The sequence below is a fragment of the Canis lupus genome, chromosome 6 (genome assembly GCF_003254725.2).
Source record: "Canis lupus dingo isolate Sandy chromosome 6, ASM325472v2, whole genome shotgun sequence".
Classification (NCBI taxonomy): domain Eukaryota; kingdom Metazoa; phylum Chordata; class Mammalia; order Carnivora; family Canidae; genus Canis; species Canis lupus.
In genome coordinates this window covers 2,512,430-2,536,679 of record NC_064248.1, presented here as the reverse complement: position 1 = coordinate 2,536,679, position 24,250 = coordinate 2,512,430, and the positions used below count along the sequence as shown (strand labels likewise).

At 47.4% G+C, this 24,250-nt stretch overlaps 1 protein-coding gene across 1 annotated transcript in view; it reads left to right on the top strand.

Annotated features, from left to right (window-relative positions):
- AUTS2 (activator of transcription and developmental regulator AUTS2) overlaps window positions 1-23,782 on the top strand; it is a 1,134,993-nt gene extending 1,111,211 nt beyond the window's left edge. The window contains 11 exon segments of the mRNA XM_025425744.3: window positions 43-87; window positions 3,505-3,600; window positions 5,946-6,017; window positions 7,283-7,312; window positions 8,832-8,903; window positions 12,812-12,953; window positions 15,984-16,061; window positions 16,985-17,068; window positions 18,164-18,386; window positions 20,641-20,875; window positions 20,877-23,782. Coding sequence (XP_025281529.3) covers window positions 43-87; window positions 3,505-3,600; window positions 5,946-6,017; window positions 7,283-7,312; window positions 8,832-8,903; window positions 12,812-12,953; window positions 15,984-16,061; window positions 16,985-17,068; window positions 18,164-18,386; window positions 20,641-20,875; window positions 20,877-21,893 — 2,094 coding nt within the window. The 3' untranslated portion in view covers window positions 21,894-23,782.
- The last annotated feature ends 468 nt before the right edge of the window (window positions 23,783-24,250 follow it).

The following is a 24,250-nucleotide window of genomic DNA, read 5'->3' as shown; positions in this document are numbered from 1 at the left end:
AGACTCTTTAAGTAACTAGCTTTTGCTTTGATCCCTTTACAGTTTGACAAATACCCTACAAAAGTTGACCCATTCTACCGGCACAGTGTGAGTCTTGTTACCATGCTACCCATTCACTGTAACTGCTTTTCCATGTGTGTGCTCTTGCCACAGATCAGTAAATGACTAGCAGCCTTCCTTAATCATCTTTGCAAGAATTCCCATTGCTCCTCGTCACTCTGGATGCTTGCTCTTGTGGCGTTTGCTTCCGGTAACGATGCAGTATCTTCTTCCGAATCAAAAGATCATTAGCGTGCCTAAAATTGAAAAGTGCAGGTGAACTTCACTCGGAGCCAGGCATCTGTCCTCAAAAGTGGGGTGTCTGCCATTGAATCACCGTGGTTTCAGAAGACTCTGGAACCACTGGGTTTCAGTCGTCAACCAAAATGTCATTGATGCAGATTTCCCAGAATTCAACTTGAATCCCTTCTTCCAAACAGAATGTCATTAATGTTCCTGACTCCAGGACCTCAAAAACCAGATTCTCGTGCCCTCCTGACTAAATGTAGACCCCTCTCCCACGTGGCTGATATGTTTCTCCTGAGCTTGCTATGACTAAAAACAAAATTATCATTTAAATAAAAGAAGGCCTTAAAATGGAAATCTATTATTTTTTCCCCTTTAAACTCATTCTTCCTTACATATTAAAAAAAATACTCATTTTATGCCATTGTAAAGAGTACAGTTCTCAAACTGAAATCGCTACAAACATATATATTCAGTCGAGACATAAAACAAAGGCTTTTTTAAAAATACAAACACCTTGGACACCTTACCATGATATTTTGATTATGGAGTGAATACTGCATCATGTTTACCTGAAATTTTGCAAGTCTCTTCACTCAGTGGTTTATTTCTATTTTTTTTTAAATGACACCAGAAAGAAAGATTAGTCCTTGCCTGTAGCCATGTTGGTCCACCAAACTCAGCTGTGCTTGCTTGAAAAGAAGTGCTCCTCAGAGCAGCAAAGCCTGTGAATTCATTCACACTTTGACCCAGATCATTAGACACTGTCTTAGTCCACAGGGTAGCTGGGAAGTCAAAACTACAAAATATTAGAAATCAGTGAAGCATGAGTTCCTCCAGAGATATGCAGACATAGCATGAAGACGCCTCCTCACGAAGAGGAAGGTTTATCCAAGTGCCTGGGCCCCACATTGTTCTGACACTTTCTGCTCAGCACTGTGATGACAGAAGCATTTTTTATTTATTTTATATATTTGTTTTTAAAAATATTTATTTACTTATGAAAGAGAGAGAGAAAGAGCAGGGGGAGGGGCAGAGGGAGAGGGACCATGGGAGCCGGACGTAGGGCTTGATCCCAGAACCCTGAGGTCATGACCTGAGCCAAAACCAAGAGTCGGATGGATGCTTAGCCAACTGAGCCACCCAGCGTCCCACAAAAGCATTTTTTTAAATGGATGTGCAAAATCCAATAGACCCATGGATGTGTCTCCTCTTTAGGGCTACCCCATGAATGGTGCCATCTTTTTTTTTTTTTAATTTTTATTTATTTATGATAGTCACACAGAGAGAGAGAGGGGGGGGCAGAGACACAGGCAGAGGGAGAAGCAGGCTCCATGCACCGGGAGCCTGACGTGGGACTCGATCCCGGGTCTCCAGGATCGCGCCCTGGGCCAAAGGCAGGCACCAAACCGCTGCACCACCCAGGGATCCCTGAATGGTGCCATCTTTAATGACCATCACATTTCTGCCCTTTGTCAGTATTCTCTGATTTAAATTAAGGACCAGCTAACAAAGCCATTCCTAGAGAAAGTTAGCGTGCTCAACAGGTGCCTCAGATCTACTCCCCAGGACAAAATGTGTAGGGCCTTCCTTTTTATATGCTTATTCCATAGAGGTTCCTAGATTTAAGATGGAGAAAAAGCCGAGAGGCCTGAATTTTTGACAGGTTTAAAACATTTTATTAGGTACTTCAGATTTTTTGTCAAGTTGGGGGGATAGCTATGTTCTAAGAGGATCAGTAATGGACTGCAGCAAAAGGGAAATGATGAAAATATCTATTTTTTATTGAAAACATTAAAGGAAATATACCCACCTGGAGGCAGAGTAATAGAAATTTGAGTGTGTTTTAGTGTGGCATGTATTTAATTACTCTGCTTCATACAGTGTACTGTGGGAGAGTTATTTCGTTTTATTAGTTATAGTGGATAATATATGAAGTACTTAGTCTCTCTTGCTTTGGGGATTAGGACGTTATAAGGGGAATTAAGACGCAGTGCAGTCAAGTATCTAAAACACAATTTTAGACTTAAAAGTAGTTTTAAATGAGGGCACTTGGCTTGCAATCACTATTTAAGTGGATTTAGTTCAATATCAATTAGTGTGAAAAACTTTGCTGCATCATTGAACGGAGCAAAATGAAATAAAGACCAAGAGAAAAGTATGTGCCCTGAAAACAGGATTGTTGAACGGACATCTCAGTCCTCACCTAGAAATAGCTAACGTGAAGTCACAATTCGGAAAAGTTTGACGTATTACTGTATTTTTGGCACATTACGCAACCATAAAGGTGGGACATGACTTAAGTATCTGGATGGTGGTTTGATCAGAGTGAATGGAACCAGAGCGACAAGCTCTCAGAAACACTCGCTTTTTAGGAGGAGTAAAAGATGGGTTTGCCTCTTCTTCAGTGTGGCTGTATCTTTCTTTCCTCCATTGTGTCCTCCATAAACTAGTTAATTCCAGAAAATGCATATTCTTAATTCAGAATCATTCTTCTCTCATCGCTGAGGGGTCAGACCCGTTAAGGGCTTGGCTTGAGCAGCCCCCAGTGAGCTTGTCCATCTTATAGAAACAATAGCTTCATTGTCAGTGTACATGGAGTCATTTTATTTTACTCTCCCACAAATATTTGTCATCATTTGAGAGGAGACAATTAAATTATCCTCTGAAACCCCACTTCTGGAACAACCTAATGAAGCAAGGATTGTGAATATTTTCTCATTTCCTCAAACTATTAAAAATCTAAAAGTACTAATTGAGTTTTAATGGTATAAAATCCTGGAACTCATAAAAGACTTGCTTCGTTTTCTTCCTTTTTTCTTAATTTTTCTTTTTTTCTTTTTCTAATTAACTTGTAATTTACCGGGCATCTTATTTGGCTCAGCATCCCCTCCTGTTTTTGACGCGCATTAAAATCTCAAGCCATTTAGGTCTTCTATCCAATTTAACAATTAATAATTAGAAAAGCTCCCTTTCTAATGATGTCCTCATTTGGGGACATCATTTGTTGGCTGATTGATTCTGAACTACTTTTAACTTTTTAAGTTAAGCATTCATGGCACATCTGTGTGATCATTTCATCATGGCTTCTTGACTAATAGCATCAAATTGGCATTACCTGGCTTGCTAATGTGGATGTCGTTCGATGGGAAGGGAATTGGAATATAGCATTTGCCTCCTACTAAAATCTTTTTCTCCCTTCTCCATCTCTGGCCACAGCTCTTCCATTCCTACCCTCCTGCAGTATCGGGCATCCCCCCTATGATCCCACCCACTGGCCCTTTTGGTTCACTACAAGGAGCATTTCAGCCTAAGGTAAGAAAACTGACCTCGAAAACATGCCAGCATCTTTGTCAGCAGAGCCTCAGGGTAGCCTCACCTGCCAATGACTAAAGTTTCCAATCCAGAGTGGGCACCGGGAATACAGTGAGATTTGTTTTGTTTTGTTTTGTTTTGCTAGCCCCTTGTGTTTTAAACTTCGGCCCAAATTTAATTTTCAGTCTGTACTATGCATGTAATCTCAGTTGAGCTAGGATTTCCTGTAATCTTTAAAATATATGGAACACACACACACATATTCACACACACACACCCCAGTATTGTGGACATAAGCTTCTGGTCAGGGGATGTACAAAATGTCAGATATGTGTATACCACATTGTCCTTGGGGTACATATTAGCGAGGATACAAAGCTGAGCCTTTATTGATTTGAATAGCATGGAATAGACCGGGTCCAAACTTACAATGTCATCCTTCTGGTTGTGCAAAGGGAAGATGCTCCTATTCATCTCCCCCATTCCGCGCCTTAGATGTGTGTCTGCCCTGCCTCCATCCTTTCTCAGCCATGGTCACACTTGGCCAAGGTCAAGACTAACAGCCTAGTGTGAAATTAACCTTTTGCCCTTCGCAATAACTAAATTCTTTTCCACCTAGTCAGTGTTCACCTCTGGTTTGGGTTCAAGTTGTCTCCGAAGGTCAAATTGAGTGATTCTCAGAACACCCTCCCTTTATGTGATTTTACTATAGTCCCGACTTTACACAAAAGCGAAACAGAGTTATGTTAGTAACCATTCTCAGATTTTTAAAGTAGGAAATTTTGCTCTGTGTGATTTAGGTTTCCTTTGCCTTTTTTTTTTTTTTTTTTTTTTTCCCTTCTCCCCTCCCCATCTCATATCTAAGAGAAGACACCAGTTTGGGGCTAGAGTCACCCAGGATGACCGCGTTTTGCATTTCCAAAGGCATGTTGCCTCAAAGCTAGAACTAGGAAAAGAAATTTAAAAGTCTTGGGGGTGGGACCAGCTGCACCTTAGAAATGACATTTACCTACTTGGTACCTTGGCTTACAGGCCAGGTTATCTGTACCTGGGGCCCTCCTGATGGCCATGTGCCAGCCCTCCTATCTGGGGATGAAATGATGGTGATTTTGCAGCCCCTTTCCCCTGGTCGGCTGCTGTTCACTACTCCCTCCCACCCTGGTCTGTCCCCTCTGGCTTGCACCAAATCTCTCGCGCCTCCCCAAACAGACTGCTAGGTCATTTAATAAATTAGACTATTTCCCTCACTCACAATTATCCAATCACACAGAAATCTACATCTGGGCAAGAAAGTGTCTCTCTTGGTGTTGAAATAGGCCTTTCCAGGCCGTCTTACTGATTGAATATGTAGATTGCAGTTCATTAGCGGAGTTCTTCATATGTATGCAAATCAGGCTTTTAACAACCCCAGCTTAATCGTTAGTTGTACAGCAGCTGATTGCTTTCTTTCTTCCATTCTTTTTTTTTTTTTTCATCCTTCTCCTTATAGGCAAGCTTTGTGCCTAAACCTGAGCTCTTTTCCCACATGCATTAGCTTCCTGGTGTTAGGGGAGTCACAGGAGTTGTGATTTCTTAAAATATGCGGTGAAAAAAGCCTTCTGAATCCTTCATCCGCTAGGAAGTAAGGACTGTGCGCCGGAAGTAGGCTTTTTATTGTTGCTATACACTCAAAGGACAAAAGCCCGCAGATAAGGTTATTGTTACAAATGACATTTAAGAATGGTGGCGGCGTAGGACAGACGAGGCAGATTGACTGCAGAAATCATTTAATAGTAGATCTGTGCGGTCCCTAAATTAGGTCCTCTTGTCCCATTTCCACCACCGCTAATGAGTAATTACTGAGCGTAATTCCCTGTTATTGTCTGCCAGTTAAAATTTAGAGTTAGCTTAATGTCTGTGAAACGCTTTCAGTTATTCTGATGAGAAGCACCTGATACAGCACAATGCAATGATGTTCACTCAGGCATTGCTTAGAATGCTTGATGATAAAGCAGAAAACGCCATGACAGGGCCATCCGTAACTAGAAGGAGGTGGGGATCTGGGGGCCGTGCTCAGTGTGTAAGTGCGTTCCTCCCCCCTCCCCTTTTTTTTTTGTCCTGTACTTTTTATTGCAGTGAGATGCTAGACACAGCAGACTCTGGTCCAGGGTCCCTTGAGGAAATAGGGAGCAGGTTCTCTTGAAGAGCATGTGGGATCACTGGGGAAAATGCATCTGCCAACTCTTGTATTCCAGAATGAAACAAAATCAGCATTTGGCTTCTTTAATTTTGAACGAAAGAAAGAACCTGCTTTTTCCAGTCATGTGTTAATGTGCTTCCTAAGCTGTGGTCTAATTAATTTGTAGACATCCAACCCTATCGATGTTGCTGCTCGACCTGGGACAGTCCCACACACTCTGCTCCAAAAGGACCCGAGGGTACGTAGAAAAGTCAGACCAGGTCGCAGGTAACACCAAGGTGTGTGTATTTACACGGGACAGCCAGCCCGGAGCATGCGCCTTCTCAGCTTCGCTGCTCTTTTAGCTGTTCCATCTAGTTTGTGGAAGAACATGCCAGTCATTCTTAGAAAACAAAATCTCCCCTGCTCCATTGTGGCTAAGCGACAAATGGGGAATGACTCGCCAGTGGGAGAGAAGACAAATGGCCTGTGGTTCAAGTCCAGGAAGTGGACACTGTTAGCTTGTGTAGCTTCTGTTCGGCTGATCTCTGTCTACATCTCCTAAAATTCCTGTCACCCAGAAGAAGCAGCTGTAAAATGTTTGGAATGGGAAAGCACTAAGCATCTTTATTCCTGGAAGTCACAGGACACTTCCCCTGCCCTCTGGGGGTCAGGAGGTTACTGCATTACACAGCCCTCCTGGCCCTCTACTTTGCGTGTGGAAAGCATCCTCCTGGGATCTCGGGAAAACATCCCTTGTGCTTTCCTTGTGTCACTCGTTCACAGTGCACACCTCTACTGACTTTCTAAAAGCGTCGGAAGTTCTCTACAGTACTAGGTGGTCTTGTCTGGTGGATTGTTATTTACATTCGTCTCTGCAGTCAATGTGGACAGATGATGACTTTTGACAATATTGTCTTTTTCCCTGGGTAAGGGCAGTCAGAAATTGATGGCCAGAGTTAGGTAGAAGTTTAAAATGACTCAACCATGTAAGTATTTTTCTGATGGTTAGTGAACTTGTAAAAAAGATCTCATAACCTCTAAGTAACGTGCAGTCATCCAACTAAGTGTGTTGGCAAAGACAGCCCCGCTCTTCCGTGTGTCTGGAGAGGACAGCTCTCCTGGGGTCCCCGTCAGTACCCAGCCTCACAGGTCTGCGGGCTGGAGGCCGTCCTGTCCTCCCTTAGAACCTGGGCAGTGTGACTTGGGTGGACCACTCAAGATAGTGGAACTCCTCAGATGTGTAATGTGAGCAAATCATGTCGCCCGAGGGCAAATTGCTATTGATTAAACTTGGTCGGGGGCTTGTCAGTGTGGGTGTACCAGGGCTTGTGAAGTGGGGGAGGGGCCGCTTGGCACTTTTGATAGTGTGAAAATGGGTTAATTATTCTCTAAAAGGGCTTCATTTAAAAGTAAAATTCTAACATTTTAATTTCCCCTCCTAATGAAGCACTACAAATTTGTTAATTAGAGCAATTGTTTGAGTGACAGGCATGTAACCAAGTTGTCATTTTCTCTTCACAGTTGACAGATCCTTTCAGACCTATGTTAAGGGTAAGAAAGCTTCTTCTAGAACTGTTTTGCAACCTCTGTTTGACTCCCTGCAGGTTAAAAATACAAATCCATTACAAGGAAACAAGCCATAGAAATGTTGCAATAAAATGTTGGGATGACAGGGGCCGGCCTTTTTAGGTAGTGTGATTGAAAATGTCCTAAATTGGGTTGCTTTGCATGTTGGAGGAAGCCAGGCCATTGAGGGAAAGCAAACAGATAAAACAGGCAGCTGGGTCAGAGTCTCTGGGTGGCAGTGCTGCTAAAAGGCTTGACAAGTAGGGGAACCATATGGAGGAGGACAGAAGCAACGGGCAGAAATTAGGATTTCACCGAATTGTCCTGTGTCTTCCACATCTAACAGATACACACACACACACACACACACACACACACACACACCCATGGTCTATTTATCTTGGCTGGTGGCTACCTCGTTCTGTAGGAAGTGACGTTGACCTTCACAGCCATCCAACCTGTTCCTTTTGTACAGAAGAGGGAGACTATAGGCATTAGTTTGTTAACGTCTTCAGTGGTCTGGAGAGTGGCCAAGAGATGACCTCTGAATAAACGCTGACTTACTTGGTGCTGGGGGGTAGGGTGTGAATGATGGATGGTCGGTTGGAAGATGAACGGAGAGATTTTCTGCTCTCCTTAACCCATTTCTGGTGCATATAATCCAGTAATTCAGTTTCTCCAAAGAGAAACGAGAAAGAGAGGACTGTGTTATCACATAGGGGATTTCGAATGAAATTTCATTAGAAGAGAACTGAATCAGACTTAGATTTAAGTATATGCTTCATAAACAGCCCCTTGATCTAGAAAGACGTGGTCCCCCCGCTCTGGGTGGTAAGACAGCACACTCAGTTACTCTGGTCGGAAAGCAAGATATGAGCTGATGATGAGAAACACAGGTCGAGCGCTCTTCTCTCACTTGGGAATGAACGGCACCCACCAACATGAATGGGTAGTTGAGTCTTAGCAAGCTCTCATGGGAACTGGGCTCCAATAAAAACATGAATTTCTTTGTTCCGCTCTAGGGGTTAAGACAGAACAGCGTTGGGGGAGGTTATACAGGTTCTTCTGTAGCCTCTGTTGTTTTGAACCTATTCACAGACACTCGCTAATTAGCTCTTCTGAACAGCCGATTTGCATCGTAGCATGGCCGCATTTGTTAAGTAGGGCTTCCCACTCTCCCAGGTCTGCCAGCTGGCACCAGAAAAGAAAGAAGAGACACAAAGTGGGGCTCAGGCTTTTGCCATCTTGTCCCTGGCAACCGGGGAGGTCTTGGTCAAATACGGATTTCTGAGCAGTGTCGGCCAGCTCGGGTTCCATGGGAGGAGGGATGGGGCCTCCTGGACCGTGGCAGGCCCTGGCTGAGGGAGGTGTGGAGGACACTGAGCATCTTGCTCCGTGCAAAAGAGCCTCTGCAGCCCACATCTGCTGAAAAGCTTTGGAGAAGTTGGAGACGGTTTTCTCGGCCAGATCTTCCTTCTGACCGCGGTCCTCTGTTTTGTTCCAGAAACCAGGGAAGTGGTGTGCTATGCATGTTCACATCGCCTGGCAGATCTATCACCACCAACAGAAAGTCAAGGTCAGTGTTGCGTCCCGGGTCTGATGGGGACCGGGGCATGTGGGTGTGTGATCTCCTGACAGAGGAGGCATTTAAACAGCTCCTAAAGACCTGCTGGCAGGAAGGATCAAGTTGGAAACGCTGTTGGGAAGTCTTCCTATTCATTAGGGAAACCACCCACAAAATGGCAGGAAAGGAATAACTCCCCGAGTTTTATCTTTTCAGACGATTTTGTCATCATATTGATCCAAAGAGCTTACGCATAGATTAAATCCTTCAAAAAAAAAGGGAGGGTTTGGTTATCTAATAATAGCAACCAAGTGTTTATATGGAAAATACCAAGTATCTGAGAAGAGCTATACATGGAAGTTTTCATTTCTGTGAGAACTGGTGCTTTCTTTTTTTTTTTTTTTTTTTTTTAAGATTTTATTTATTTATTCATGAGAGACAGAGAGGCAGAGACACAGGCAGAGGGAGAAGCAGGCTCCACGCAGGGAGCCTGACATGGGACTCAATCCTGGGTCTCCAGGATCACGCCCTGGGCTGAAGGCGGCGCTAAATTGCTGAGCCACCCGAGCTGCCCCAAACTGGTGCTTTCTTTTATTGTATGACTTTGAAAAGCTGACAGAGCCACTTGGACCCTATGTGATATTACCGAACTTCCATCAGTGATGTGTATTATTAAGAATTTCTCTTCTAGTAGTGTCGCAGTGACCTTTCAGCACGCCCGTTCGTCATCTTGATGACCAGTGACAGAGGTTAAAATAAAGTCAGTACCTTCCAGAACCACCTCTTACTCGTTACCCTATCTGTCCACAGATAATTTTACTTAAGCTTTTGTCTGTATTTTCATCATACAGATGAATACGGTCCATACCAGGCATTTACGGCACAGTAGGGATTAGGTTAAGAGCTTTCTGCAAATGACCAGATAAGGCATCACTGGTTGACTTAAGGACCAAAGTAACTGACAAGTCCAGATTTTACTGTCTGGGTATTTACTGTTGGTGTAACTGTGCCGAGAAAAGGGAGAAAAAACAGCCAGTTCAGTAATTCCAATGAGCTTCAGTTAATCCTCTCCCCAACAAGCATTTCCACCTAACAGCATTTGGGAGCCATCATGAGCATAAGAAAAGAAGCCAATAGATAACGGCGAGCTGGTCATCACAGAAATGTTTTGTTTTGTTTTGTTTTTTAATGATTAACATGATTTAAAAAAAAAAAAAAAACCTAGTTAGGGACGCCCGAGTGGCTCAGTTTGGCTGAGCCTTTGGCTCAGGACATGATCCCAGAGTTCTGAGACCGAGCCCCAAGGCGAGGCGGGCTCTCTGCTCAACGGGAAGTCGGCTTCTCCTTCTCTCATTGTCCCCTGCCCGCCCGCACCCCCCCCCGCCATGCTCACCATCTATCTCTCAACTAAATAAATAAAATCTTAAAATAAAATAAATAAAAACCAACCTAGTTAAAAAGCCAACCTCAGTAAATGAGGTCACTAAAATATTTTGCTTTGGGGCTAAGTACCTGCTCTTTCTCCTAACATCCCATCAGTGAGTTTTGCTCACTTTTACCTTATTGTTCAGTGAGGTTTAATTAGAAACCTTATGGTTTAGCTTCGTTAGCAAATACATATGCTTGGAAGGCTAACTAGATTTTGATGCTTAGTTCAATTCACTTTTTGTTCTGGATGATGTGGTTAGCGGAACAGTAGGTAAGGCACGCCCTCCTTTGGTTAAAAGCAATGAAAGATGTTGTATGTGCCACTTTAGCAACTTCTTTTCCATGAAGGTGTCCCCAGTGACTAAAAGTTTCATTATCTCAATTCAATTAGGAAGACCCTTGCACACGAGATGGCTGCTTATCCTCCCTTCCCAGCAAACTCTTTGTAATCCCCAAGCTCCATTTTGCTTCATGGACCTAAGTTGTGGTTAATGGAACTGTGCTGTGTACCGTGCAATATTAGCACTAAATAATTTGGCAACCAAATTAAAGGAGGCACTCAAAAGATTTTTATAGATTTATAGTGAATTAGAAGCTTTGGTTTGGGGTTTGACTATTACTTTATAGTGGAGCTTGGACAAGCGTGTTCCCTGTGGATTTGAGCAGAAATTACATTGTCCCCTTTCTCTGTAATGTTCATTTCCTCATTCTTTCAGTGCCCCCTCGCCAAGTATTTCTTGAGGGAGCTTACAACCTGCAGATTACTTAATGTACCAGGCTCTAAGGGCACTCATCTGATCTGGTGTCTAGTTGCTTAGCATTCAGTAGTGAGCATATCCTAAAACCCTGTGAGCATGCTGCCTGCTTTCAAGGGATGTCGCTTCCAGCTTGGAGAAATCAGGTAGGTTTTTTTGTGGAGTAGGAAGGGTGGATGAGTGGGATTGCAGCCTCCTGCAATGCAGGAATGTCAGACTGACTTCTCTTGTCTCTGATGCTCACACAAGCTAGCTCAGGTGCCTCCTTGTGGACTTCACTATACAGAATGGGACAGGGTTGTGTTTATTTATTTTTTATTTATTTATTTATTTATTTTATTTTTTATTTATGATAGTCACACAGAGAGAGAGAGAGGCAGAGACACAGGCAGAGGGAGAAGCAGGCTCCATGCACTGGGAGCCCGACGTGGGATTCAATCCCGGGTCTCCAGGATCACGCCCTGGGCCAAAGGCAGGCGCTAAACCGCTGCACCACCCAGGGATCCCCAGGGTTGTGTTTAGAGCAGACATGAGGGAGTTTGAGGTGGCACGAGCCCAAATGGATGTAAGCATCAGTCAAGTCTAAGAGACTAGAGAAATGAGTCAGAAACAGGCGAAGGGCCATGTATTCACAGATGGGAGCCCACTAGGTCGAGAAGTGGTGGCAGGGGGAGGGAAGCGGAGCGTCAGGCCCGGGCCGGGCCGGGCTGGGTGGTTGGTGATGCTTGTTGGAGGAGGCGTGAGATTTAGAGAGAAGGTGGCTGACAATTAAGAACATGGGCATCCGTGCTCGAGAGGGCTACTGGCCTCAAAAATGATGCCAGGGTAAGGAAGGGAGGAAATGATGAGCTAGTCTCTACAGCCTTTGAGGAGGGTGACCTGAGCATAGCTCCAAGGTGGGGGAGATATACATGTATATTTTATATATATTTATATATATATATATATATATATATATATATATATATATGTGTGTGTGTGTGTGTGTGTGTGTGTGTATAAATAACCGGGTGGAAAGAGGGCAATGGCAGCTGCTGGCAAGTGCTTCACAGCCAGAGCAGTTCTTGATGGCTCCCTGGGCTGGGCTGATCTCTTCCTCGGGTAGTCGTGGGACATAGGGAAAAGACCCCCCTGCATTCAAAGAATATCCCTACTTTGTTTCTGTTTGTTTTTGGTGGTAGTGTTTTCTTTTAAGATGTAACAATGATCATTTGAAAATTAGCTTGTAGTCATGCAAATATTTCTTCATCACTTCCAGTTACTAATGTACTGTGATCTATTAGAGTATAGCAAAGAGTCATTAACAATTAATTTGCACAGCAGATTATTCATGCAGAATTCCTAATAAAATGAGCTTTAAAATACTATCATTTAAAAAGTTGCTAAGATGGGCCTTTACGGTGAATAATAAGCTACTTTGGAGGGGCGGTAGTTTGAATAAATAGGATATGGTTGTATTCCTCAAGCCATAAGACCTCCAAGACTGTGCACAAGTACCGTCCAGAGGCAGGCACCTCTGGCCCCTCATAGGCTGACCTGCTCTTCAGCAATCTGGGGATGAAGTGGTACATGGGTGGCTCTTCTCACAGCATTTGTAAACCTGAACCTGACTCCAGTGCGGAGCCTGAAAGCAGCGTTCACAGTCTTCTCTCCTGGTTTCTGCCTCTTTCTTTGATAACTGTCTTTCCTGCCATTCATCTTGGGTTTTATCTTTCCTTTTTCCCCTTGCTGCTTTAGAAACAGATGCAGTCAGATCCTCATAAGCTGGACTTTGGATTGAAACCTGAGTTCCTGAGCCGCCCCCCGGGCCCCAGTCTCTTTGGAGCTATCCACCACCCCCATGACCTGGCCCGGCCTTCAACTTTGTTCTCTGCCGCTGGTGAGTTCAGAGCTCAAGGAAGGAGCTGAGAAATACAGTTCACAAGTAGTTAAATAAATTATGTTACTGCTCTGGGCCACCACTCAATCCCTCCCCCCCTAAAACAAAACAAAACAAAACACAATTTATGTCAGCTTGTAAGGCAGCATCAGTACATCTAGGGAGATGGACCCTTCTTCACTGATAGGCCCACTTTCATTAAAGAAGGAAAAAAGATCATCCTTCTCTTCTGGGACTCCTACTGCTTCAGCTCATTATTTGCTTCTATATTAAACCAGTATAACTCACAAGCATGTCAGACACTATTGAAAGAGATCAGAAAGCTTACAAGGGCACAGCGAAAGGAAACCGAGCCAGGAATCGGTAAGGACTGTCCTTCCTGTACTCGGTAGCTCTGCACCATGATGCTCAGTCGTGCTCTTTTTCGAGAGTCTGAGGATGAAGAAATAACAAGAGAGTTGATTGTAGTATGGTCCGTGATGCGGAGGGTCAGTGCGTTGGTTGCTGGGTTTCCTCTCCTACGGCTCATTAACCTCTGAAAATACACGTTCCTGAATGTCTCGTAGGTATGCCAAAGTGGGGGTGGTGGGAACTGGGGGTCACCTCATGAGATCAGATCCCCACCCCTTTACACTCCAAGTACATACACACAGAGGGCAGTGGCCATAAGGAGTATCAGGAAATAAGAACAGCCCCCTTGGCATCACTCCTTATTGTTCAGTCCTTCTAAAGCTAGTTGGCCGCACAGAGCTGCACTCGTTAATACTGGCAGGTGGTGACGCCGAGCTCGTTCTGCTGAGGAGCTTGCTCACTGCATTCCGCCTGCAAAGTAGAATTGATTCTTCTGGACATAAATATTCACGGGGCTCCCTGCTTCTGGTCCGTAGGGAACAGGGTTCACATCCATCCTGCCTGCTGCCTTCTTTTACCCAAGACTCATTTTTGGTTGACCTGAGGCTCTGCCATTCAGAAAGAGAGAGACTCCCCCATCGCAAGAAGTCATCATTAAAATGGGCCTTGTTGCCAAAGCAAGTGAATCACCCTTGAGGGTAGATAGAATTTGCTAAGGTCTCTGGTTTCGCTCTGTCGGTTCTGTCTAGGGACATATTTGAAAGCTTTGTTACCATGGCACCTAGGCTCTGAGACGGAGCTACATTAAGAGCAATTTTTGGAGAGAAATAGAGAGATTTCTCCCTGGCTTCCGCTTGAGCCAAGCGGATGAATTGGCTTCTTTTGCTTCAATAATTCTGGAACTGCAAGGCACCCCTGGAGGCCCCGGGCTGAGCAAGGCTCCGATCTTCATCGAAGCATTAATTAGCTTGTACTACACAGACAGCGTGCGGCCAGATTTTTATTTAGCTGGCAACACTGTTGACACCTAATGAATACGCTGGGCTGTGTTCTCTTGGTAGAGACGGAGTATCATTTCTGCGCTGCCTGGGTAGAGCCGAAGTCACCCTCTAGGGCCAAACAGATGACTCCCCAGGTGCCTTCCAAATCTGAGTGCCCATAACTGTAACGGATGTCCTCTTGGGCTCCATGGCTACCTCCACAGCTGGGGCCCCCGAGGCCTTGGAATGCAGGGAACAGTAATCCAGAACATAAATTGAGTTTGTAGGGCATGGGGGGGGGGTGCGAGAGGACAACACTCCCCCATTCGGTCTGCTTTCCTGAGAGAGTTCATACTTGTTTATAGGAGCTCAGCCAAAATGCAAGAGACTGGAGTGGTTAGTCAGTTCATTGAGGCCCCGTGTATACATCCCTTCTGGAAGGTCATCTTTTTCAGTATAAGCAGTTTTGGATTTTGCCCCAAGATGGTAATTTGGGGATATTTTGAACCAGTGTGTATAATTCACACACATGTGTTGGGTTCAGCCACTTTCAGCAGCCTGCTGGGAATCAGCCTGACATAAGCTCAAGAGGCTCCCTCGGGTGACCCTGGCCGATCTGCTCTAGAGCCGAGCCTGCCACCCCAAGAGCCTGTCTGCCCCACTCTTGGCTGCACTGGAAGAAGCCAGTCGAATGTCCTTGGCTTTTTCGAATCTCATCCCCCAGCTGCTTCCCGTGCATGCACCCTGCGTCTCCGTCTCTCTCCCTTTCCCTTCCCACCTTCCTCCAGGACAAGGGTGATGTAGCACCTTCTATATATAGTGTTTAGGGCAAAAAACATAACAGTACAGGAGATGTGGACGGGGAAACTGATGGACAGAAGACTGTGGAACTTGAACTAAGGTCCCTGGTGGGCAGATAGAGTCCATTAGAAGATTGTTGGTGTCTACGCACACAGGAATAAAGCAGCTTTTCCTGGCACTGAAGCCAGAGGAGAGCTGCTTGGAGGACTTCATCTCCCATAACCCGATGCAGCTCACAGTCACGGGTTCTGTCGGGCCAGGTCTTGTGCTGTCCGTCCAGATGGGCCCGTGATGGCTAACATGTTCCTCGGGGAGGGGGCCCTGCAGGGACCGGAGCCAGGCCGCCCAGACACGCCGCTGCACAACAGCCACTCCCGAGCCAAGGATTATAAAATGTGTTTTCCAGATCGGTGTTTCACACAGTGAAAAACTTGCTCCCCAGAATGCCCTACGAAGAAAGTATCCTGTGGCCAAATGTTTCCCTTTCTGAGAACGAGTGAGCCCAGGAACATTCCAGCCGCTCCAGTGAAGAACCGTGCTTCACACTTTGCAACTTGACGTTTGAGCCTCAAACTTACTTGGTTGTAGGATCACCCCCGCTGCCCGCCCTTGCGATATTTCTCCATTCTGCCAAAACTGTGTGTCCGTGGCTTTTAAAAGTAACAACTTCTGTTTGGTGGTGGCCAGCCCAATTTGGAAGATGGGCATGACTTACTTCCTGCCACCCAACATAAAACCTATGGTTGCCAGGTGTGTTGCCCGTATGGACTTCAGCCATGTCCTTATGTTAACATAGTCACTCCCCCTTTCTCACAGGGCCCTCAGGTAACTAGGGGCCATTTGCGCGGTAAGGGTCGGCGTTCTGTGGAATCTGATTTTGTCATGTTTGACTTTCTAGGTGCTGCACATCCAACTGGGACCCCCTTTGGGCCACCCCCCCATCACAGCAACTTCCTTAACCCTGCCGCTCACCTGGGTGAGTTGCCATCAGTGATGGGAAATGACATGTGCATCTCAGAAAAAAACCCTTTGTTTGCCGCTCTCCTGCCGCACTTCGTGGGAGGTTGGCCATCGTCCTAGACACCTCAGGGACGTATTAGGGAGATGATGGCATTCTTGTAGAAGTGTGAACGCCTGCCTGCCATCATCAGGGTTTCAGCGCCTCTCATGCCAACTGTAGTCTTAAAGTCGCAATCCTGTCTGAGGTGACTGATGGTGCAGTGGGAAGGAGTCAGGCCCCGGTACCTCCTGGCCTGCCCGCTGGAGCCAGACGGTGAACTCTTGGCCCATGTTCGAGGGCACCTCCAGGAGGTGGAAGGAAAGGCAAGGTGATGTTACGAGGAGACACGACCTGCTATTTCGTTTTCCCCTCACATTTCACTGCGAATCTGTCTTTTCCTAGCAAGGGTACATGCTCTAGTTGGGGCCTTTATTTATTGGGTATTTTCTGTGAGCATATGAGTAGGCGCAGGCAGTGGTACACGAAACAAAAGGGTGTCTTCACAGATGCGGTCTCATCACTGAGAGATTTTAATATTAAAACGTTCATCTGATTTGTTCTTGTAGAGCCTACAGACTCCTTTCCCTGAAGAGAGAGGACAGGACTGGGGGCATCTTAGGACGCTGTGGCTTGAGTGATACTCCCCACATGGCATAGGAGGAGTGGGGCAAAGTGCACAGTTTTGGGGAAAAAAACAGCTCCCGTAAATGTTTTGGTTAACTACTGCCCAGACCCAAGCCCAGGGAGAACCTCCTGCACAACATGATAGGACAAGCAGGGTCAGGTCTGCGTGTAGCGAGGGGCAGGGGTCCCTAGGGCCTCCCCACTCCTGGGAACCTCTTGTGTACCTCTGTCAGCCCACTCCTGCAACCATTTCCTTCTTCCCAATATGTTTGCAGAGCCTTTTAACCGTCCGTCTACATTCACTGGCCTCGCAGCGGTTGGTGGCAATGCCTTCGGGGGACTTGGAAATCCTTCAGTTAGTGAGTACCTCTAACTTTTTAAAAATCCGCCTTGGACTGTGTCTCCTCTGATCTGTCTGTGGCTCCAGACCTTTATAGCTAAAAGGAAACTCTGCTCTTGGGAAACAGATTAGGTTATACCAGGAAAAGCAGGTCCACAAGTAGAGCGAGGGGAAAGGGTGCATTGACATCTAACATGGTGTTTGGAGGTTACTGAGCGTCAGGAGAGGCGCTGTCACCGACTAAACTCCAAAAAGTTGCTTAAGCTCATCCATATGCCATCTGTCCCCTCCTCTCCAAGACTTTAGCAGCAGCTCCCCAGGGAAGAAACACATATTCACCTCGCCGTTGCCATTAGTGGCACTGAGGAGACTCTACCAAGAGTAGCAGGAAAACGGGACTAGCTACTGAGGCCAGCCAAGTGCAGGCAGCATTTCGTACTCTGTACTCTAGGAGGACTGTGTTGTTTACTAAAAAGTATCTCGAGTGGGTTTTCCCAAAGAGTTTTAACACCTGCTCATTTTTTAGTCAGAATACTCAACCCGTTTTCTTTTGTGCCGTCCACATATTCTGTTCTCCCGGCACTGGAGGCCTAAAATGCAGCCCCAAGTGTGCCCTCCCAGTCCCTCCCACGCAGAGGCCTTACCTGTCTGCTTAGGTCAAGGCCCCGTCCGGGCTCGATGACACCTGCTTGTGTCCGCTAGCACTGTGGGAAGAGTGGCCGTCCCGTTAGCGGGGTTGTGGGTCGAGGATGAGCCTGAACACGCCTCATCCAAGTCACCCCACGAGAGCGCCCCCTTCTGCATGCCTGCGGGGGCTTCTGCATGCACCAGATGCGTTCCTTTAGGCACCCTGGCCACCTGTCTGGTCCCTGGCGACTTTAGTCCGCCCTGTCCCATCGCCTTTGGTTAAAGAACAAAAGCTGTGAGCTACCTCTCCAGCGTAGGACAAGCGCTCCTCTAATGAATCTGTTAATTTCCTTTCCTTTTCCAGCTCCCCATAATATGTATTCATTTTAACTCTGAGTGCTGTTTAAAGTTTTTTGGTAAGTACCTTCATTACAGCAGATTATATAATTTCTCTTAAACCTTTTTGTTCTCCACTTCACCATTTCAGCACCCAACTCAATGTTCGGCCACAAGGATGGCCCCAGTGTGCAGAACTTTAGCAACCCTCACGAACCCTGGAACCGGCTACACCGAACGCCTCCGTCGTTTCCGACCCCTCCGCCCTGGCTGAAGCCAGGGGAGCTGGAGCGTAGCGCGTCCGCTGCAGCTCATGACAGAGATAGAGATGTAGATAAACGAGACTCATCTGTTAGTAAAGATGACAAAGAAAGGTACGGAAAGAAACCGTTCTCGAGTCCCACTGGGGGAGCCCGCTGTGTGCCCCGTGTGTGGGCCGTCCCCCCGCCCCGTCCTAGCCTCGTGCTCTGGCTGGCCCTGTGGCCTCAGCTCCTCGCCCAGCCCCAAAGTCCCCGAGCGCACCCCCGGCCCTGGCCCCGTAGCGCACTGCCACCGTAGGATCCCCTCACAGCGCAGCCAGAGCTTCCCAGCTCAGAAGCAGTCCGCCCCGAGAACCTCCGAGGTCCCTGCGAGCACTAGTGTATCCAAGTAGCAATCTTTCTCTCCAAGACAGCGAGTTGGAGCTCTGGACCAAACACACACAGCATGAATCAATACCATATTTGCTTTCAAGTTCGTGCAGTCCATTAAATCATCCATAGGTTTTTTTTTTTTTTCCCCTCTGTCTCTCTCCCTCTCTCTCTCTTTTTGTTTGCTTTTAGAAAGTCACATTTGCATTGTCTCACCATATTTTTCTCAAGTTTTGTTCAAACTCGAATCCGTGGCTCACAGCCGACTAATAAAATTTTGCTAACCCAGACGTAGAAGAGCATCAGCAAGCATTTCTGGTGTGGGTTTTGTTTTGCCAGCAGGTAAATTACCTTGACTAACCATTTTTTTAGCTCTGTACTTGGTAACCCATGCCTATGAAAGGAATTGCCTTAAAGAGGAAAATCTCTCAGAGTATCTTCTCTGAAGAATGTTGGAGGCACTCTTGAGCAAGTGTCCCTGTTTTCTTTCTGTAGGCGATTTTCCTTTAGAACGAACTGCTAAGCAGGGGAAAGACAAGATACGTTTGATAGGAAATACTGAACAACACTCTCCTTCTGGTACTCAGGCCTCAAATATGGTCCAAATCTTTAATTTTTCTTTGCCACGTATAGGGTGTGTGGGTCCACATGCGCACATGCACACGCACACTCGTGATTTAAAAGAATTCAACTCCACAGACTGCGTGTTAGATTACTATGTATTCCTCGTAAGTCGTCACTCTAGCTGCTGATTGCTGTCTTCTAAAAGAAAAAAACACATTTTTCCTTCAAGACAGTATGTTAAAAATCTAACCATGGGGAGGACCACTTCTCGCATGCAGCTCTTGGCTGTAAAGCGCCAGGGTGCAGCGGGTGTAGCCTGGACTGGGAACTCTCTTTGGGCCGTCTGTCCGTGAAGTGGAGCCAACGTTCTCATTCTTTTCTTGATGGGTTCAAAATGGCCTTTGGATTAAAGTCAGGAAACTTAATAAAATACACTCTTTTTTATTCTTACCTTTTAAAGAAACTCCTCCTCTTAGCCTTGCATGTTGGCTAGAAACAGGATCTGTAGGGGAGCCCTCCTTCGTTCTCTGGCCAGGGCCGCCCTCGCCTGTGAGCCTGCCGAGCCCATGAAGCGTCTTGCGCGTTGCCTTGGCCCGGTCTGTCCAGGGCTGTCCCTACGACGTACCCGGCCCTGTGTTCCCCCTTTGAGTCTGCCTTGTTGTCTTTCTGTGCTCTGCATCGTCTGCCCCCATCCCAAACAGGCCCCTAAAATTCTTCCACTTTCCATTCACAGATGTTCTTAAAATTGTCCTCCATTTGTCCCCTAGGGCCTGGGGACCCTGCTTGTCCTACTGGCTTTCCTCCATTTTCTCCAATTACGGCTCTCTTGTCCTAAAGCAGAAGCGCTCGCAGCCCACGAGCCCTGATATTGAGGTTTCCCTTGAGAGGCCCTGGAGTGCTGCATCTCCGAGAACGCTCTGAATCTGCGTCCTGTACTCGGAGACGGTCCCTCGTCCCGATGTCAGGAGATCGCAGCTCCCGTCGCATTCACATTAGACCCTTCCTCCTGCTGCTGTGGTGTCACAAAGGTGGAAGAAAGGTTGTCTTCGCTTTCGGGCTGGTCAGGCTTTCTTAACACGAGATGATCCTGGGAATGTAGACGGGCGGGCTGCGTGGCCACATTGCTATCGCCGGCCGTGCTATTCCATCTCCTCTTGCCAACAGCTCTTCGTCTGTGGTCTTGATGGGGGCATGTGAATCTCACACACGGAGACAAGTATTTCCCCCTCAGCTCCCCTTTCCCCCAGCACTTCATCCCATAGGGGAGTCAGATCAGGGTGCTGGCTCTGCCGTAAGAAGGGCACATCCGGCTGCCTCAGTGACCACGGGAGCCACACCCAAGCCTGTCCTCCTCACACCACCATTTCATTGGCAGCCCCTGGCTGGGTCGGCCGACCTGTTTCATTGCTTCTCTGTTTCCCTCTTCCTCCCCCAGGGAAAGCGTTGAGAAAAGACACTCCAGCCACCCTTCACCAGCACCTATCCTCCCGGTGAGCACCCTGGGACATAACCGTAGCTCCGCTGAACAGATCAGGGGTCATTTGAACACTGAGGCTCGTGAGAAAGACAAATCCAAAGAGAGGGAGAGAGACCACTCAGAATCCCGCAAGGACCTGACCGCCGACGAGCACAAGGCAAAGGAGGGCCACCTGCCCGAGAAGGACGGCCACAGGCCACGAGGGGCGAGCTGTGGGCGAAGAGGCCAAGCAGCTGGCCCGGGTGCCATCGCCCTACGTGCGGACCCCCGTGGTGGAGAGCGCCAGGCCCGGCAGTACCTCCAGCCGCGAGGTGGAGCAGCGCAAGAGCGAGCCGGCCTACGAGAACCCCAAGAAGAGCTCGGAGGTTAAGGTGAAGGAGGAGCGCAAAGAAGACCACGACCTGCCTCCGGAGGCCCCGCAGACCCACCGGTCTTCGGAGGCGCCTCCTCCCAGCTCCTCGTCCAGCGTGCACCCGGGGCCCCTGGCGTCGATGCCCATGACGGTGGGGGTGACGGGCATTCACCCCATGAACAGCATCAGCAGCCTGGACAGGACTCGCATGATGACTCCCTTCATGGGCATCAGTCCCATCCCGGGCGGAGAGCGGTTCCCATACCCTTCTTTCCACTGGGACCCCATCCGGGACCCTTTGAGGGATCCCTACCGAGAACTTGACATTCACCGGAGAGACCCGCTAGGCAGGGACTTCCTGCTGAGGAACGACCCTTTGCACCGTCTCTCGACCCCCCGGCTCTATGAGGCCGACCGCTCCTTCAGGGACAGAGAGCCTCACGACTACAACCACCACCACCACCACCACCACCACCACCCACTATCTGTGGACCCGCGGCGGGAGCACGAGCGCGGGGCCCACCTGGACGAGCGGGAGCGCCTGCACATGCTCAGAGAGGACTACGAGCACACACGACTGCACCCCGTGCACCCCGCCTCCCTGGACGGGCACCTGCCGCACCCCAGCCTCATTGCCCCGGGGCTCCCCAGCATGCACTACCCCCGGATCAGCCCCACCGCGGGGCACCAGAACGGACTCCTCAACAAAACCCCTCCAACGGCAGCGCTGAGCGCGCCCCCTCCACTCATTTCCACGCTGGGGGGCCGCCCGGTCTCCCCCCGCAGGACTACTCCTCTGTCGGCAGAGATGAGGGAGAGGCCGCCTTCCCACACCCTGAAGGACATCGAGGCTCGGTAAGGGAGAGCAGGACATGAGAGAGGAAGGAGAAGCTCTACAGCGACACGACGCCAGACCTGAGAGAGTGCGAGAGAGCGAGCGAGAACGGACCGCTAACACAGACTGGGGGCCGCACGCCCCCGCCTCCTCCCCTTGTAAAAAATGTACAGACTCAGTGCAGATTTTGAAATGTTTTTTGTATATTATATGTTGAAATTTTTCAGATCTTTTAGCCAAGCCCTCTGTTCTCATGTCCCTAACTCTTTTGGTTTCTCGTATAAAACTTTTTTTTGATTTGAACCAAAACCGTGAAGATGGCAAACACGCACCGATGTGGTGGTAACTGGGGGAAAACCAAGGGCAGCCCACACAGTCCAGCGTGTGGAGCTCCTTCAGATGAGAAGGGAAGGCCGTGTACATAGTTATGTAAAAACACATTGCTTCGTGAGCTAATGGTTCATATATGCAAAGGGTAAGACGAAAGCTTTACTTTGTACAAATGTAAATAGATAAAGAGTAAGTAACATAATACATTAATACTTCTTAAAATGTGCTATTTGCAGACTTAATATCAGCGAGCGTGGCCGACTACGGCCACGTTCCCATATATTGTTATAGACAGCTAAACCCTTCAACTATGCAATGAATGTTAGGGCTTTTCTCAAAAGCCCTCCTGACTCAAAGGAGCCTTTTCAAATCCATTTACAACATACTTAAGGTCATATTTTCCCTGAACAAGCGCTTACGTGATATGACTCTGTTTTCCTTGCTTGTGTTTTTCAAACAGAAACAATCCGATTTTGCAGCTCGGACCCCAGGCCGAAACCTTGGCTTTCGGAGTTGCCTGTGGGCCGCGGTGGCGGGGGGAGCGCAGCCCCGGAGAAGGGGAAGCCGAAGGCAGGGGCCACCAGGGGAGGATGGGAGTTGTCAGATGCCAAAATCAGGGGACACAGACAGGTCGCCAGCATCTCGTCACCATCAGTCACGTGATTTCACACACACCTCATGTGGGAGCCATGCGGTTTTTTTTTAGTGTGTCCTATTTCATATCTGTGCACACCTCCTCGTTCTGTAACGAGATTTGATGACACCCAAACAAATCCTGAAAGAAAGCTTCGAGTTTTCTCAGATGATGGATATGTTTTTCACTGTATTCAGTAACTGGCGGAGTTAGGGTGCATGTCTCCTGATGTGACTCGCTGTATTCCAGTTGGTAATAAAGTCTGGGAATCACCGGAGCAGGTCCACCTTTCGGAGCCGTGGAGAGTTACAGAGGGTGAACAGTGGCAAAGTCTTGCGTGTGCGTGTGGTTTTCAGTTCGCATCAACCTTCATGTGTCTTCACAATACTTTTATAATACATTAAGCCTCTTGTCTACATATTTGGAGAGAATATGACTTTACTAGCAGAGAAATACAATATATCTTGTCTACTGGACTGTAAAATATATGTATGAAATAAAATTAGTTCCATTTGGTCTTCTAGTATATTAAAGTGCTATCCGATGTTGTTATCCTGTTTTTGCAAAAAAGAAAAAAAGTTAACTACAGACCATTGTTTCTAATAAGCAGAGAGATCTATTTTAGTAGTAAACTGAAGGTTTAGTTGTGAGCTTCAGATTTTTGTGAACTCCAGATGTTGTGCAGTGGTTTTTTTTTTTTTAAGACAACTAAAAAAAAAAAAAATCCCGAGGAATATGTACACTGGAACTGTAGTGGTAGCTTTCAGTATTGTAAAGAGATTGTTCTATACGGACCTTTTTGCTGTTTATCCTGTATGTAATAAAGTCCTTTCTAGACCCTATGTGAAAAGACACGTGAAAACCGACTGACTCTTCAGCATGTTCTCATCGGTGGAACCTACTTGTGTAATGTAAACTGTGCCATGTTATTAAAAAAAATGTGAACCCAGCTTCCAACTGCTTGTTTGTGTGAGATGGCCATCCTTAACCTTAGGGAAGAAGCCGTGCTTGCAAGACCGGGCTCCCGGAGAGGAAACACGCTGAACCCAGCCCGCGTGAGGACTCCAGGCTGAGCTGCGGGGGCCCGTCACCGGTCGCCCTACCCTAAACGCAGTTAGCGACCTGCCCATCAGTTTCTCTAACGTGCGCGCCCCGCTCTGGCAGCTGTGGATCTTCCGTTCTTTTCCTCTTTATTTTCGGGGTGCCCTAAGCCACCCACTGTTAAGTGACAGGAAGGGACTCACGGCCGTGGCGGGGCATGGAGGCGCAGGTGCGGGCAGCCTCGGAGCCCCGTGGTCGCTTCAGCGGCACACCTGATGGAGCTGATGTCGGGCCTGTGACCACCGTTTTTGCTCGCTCCTTCCTTTGCGTTTCAATCTGCGGACCTCGGTCGTTTGTATGTTATTCCAAACATTCC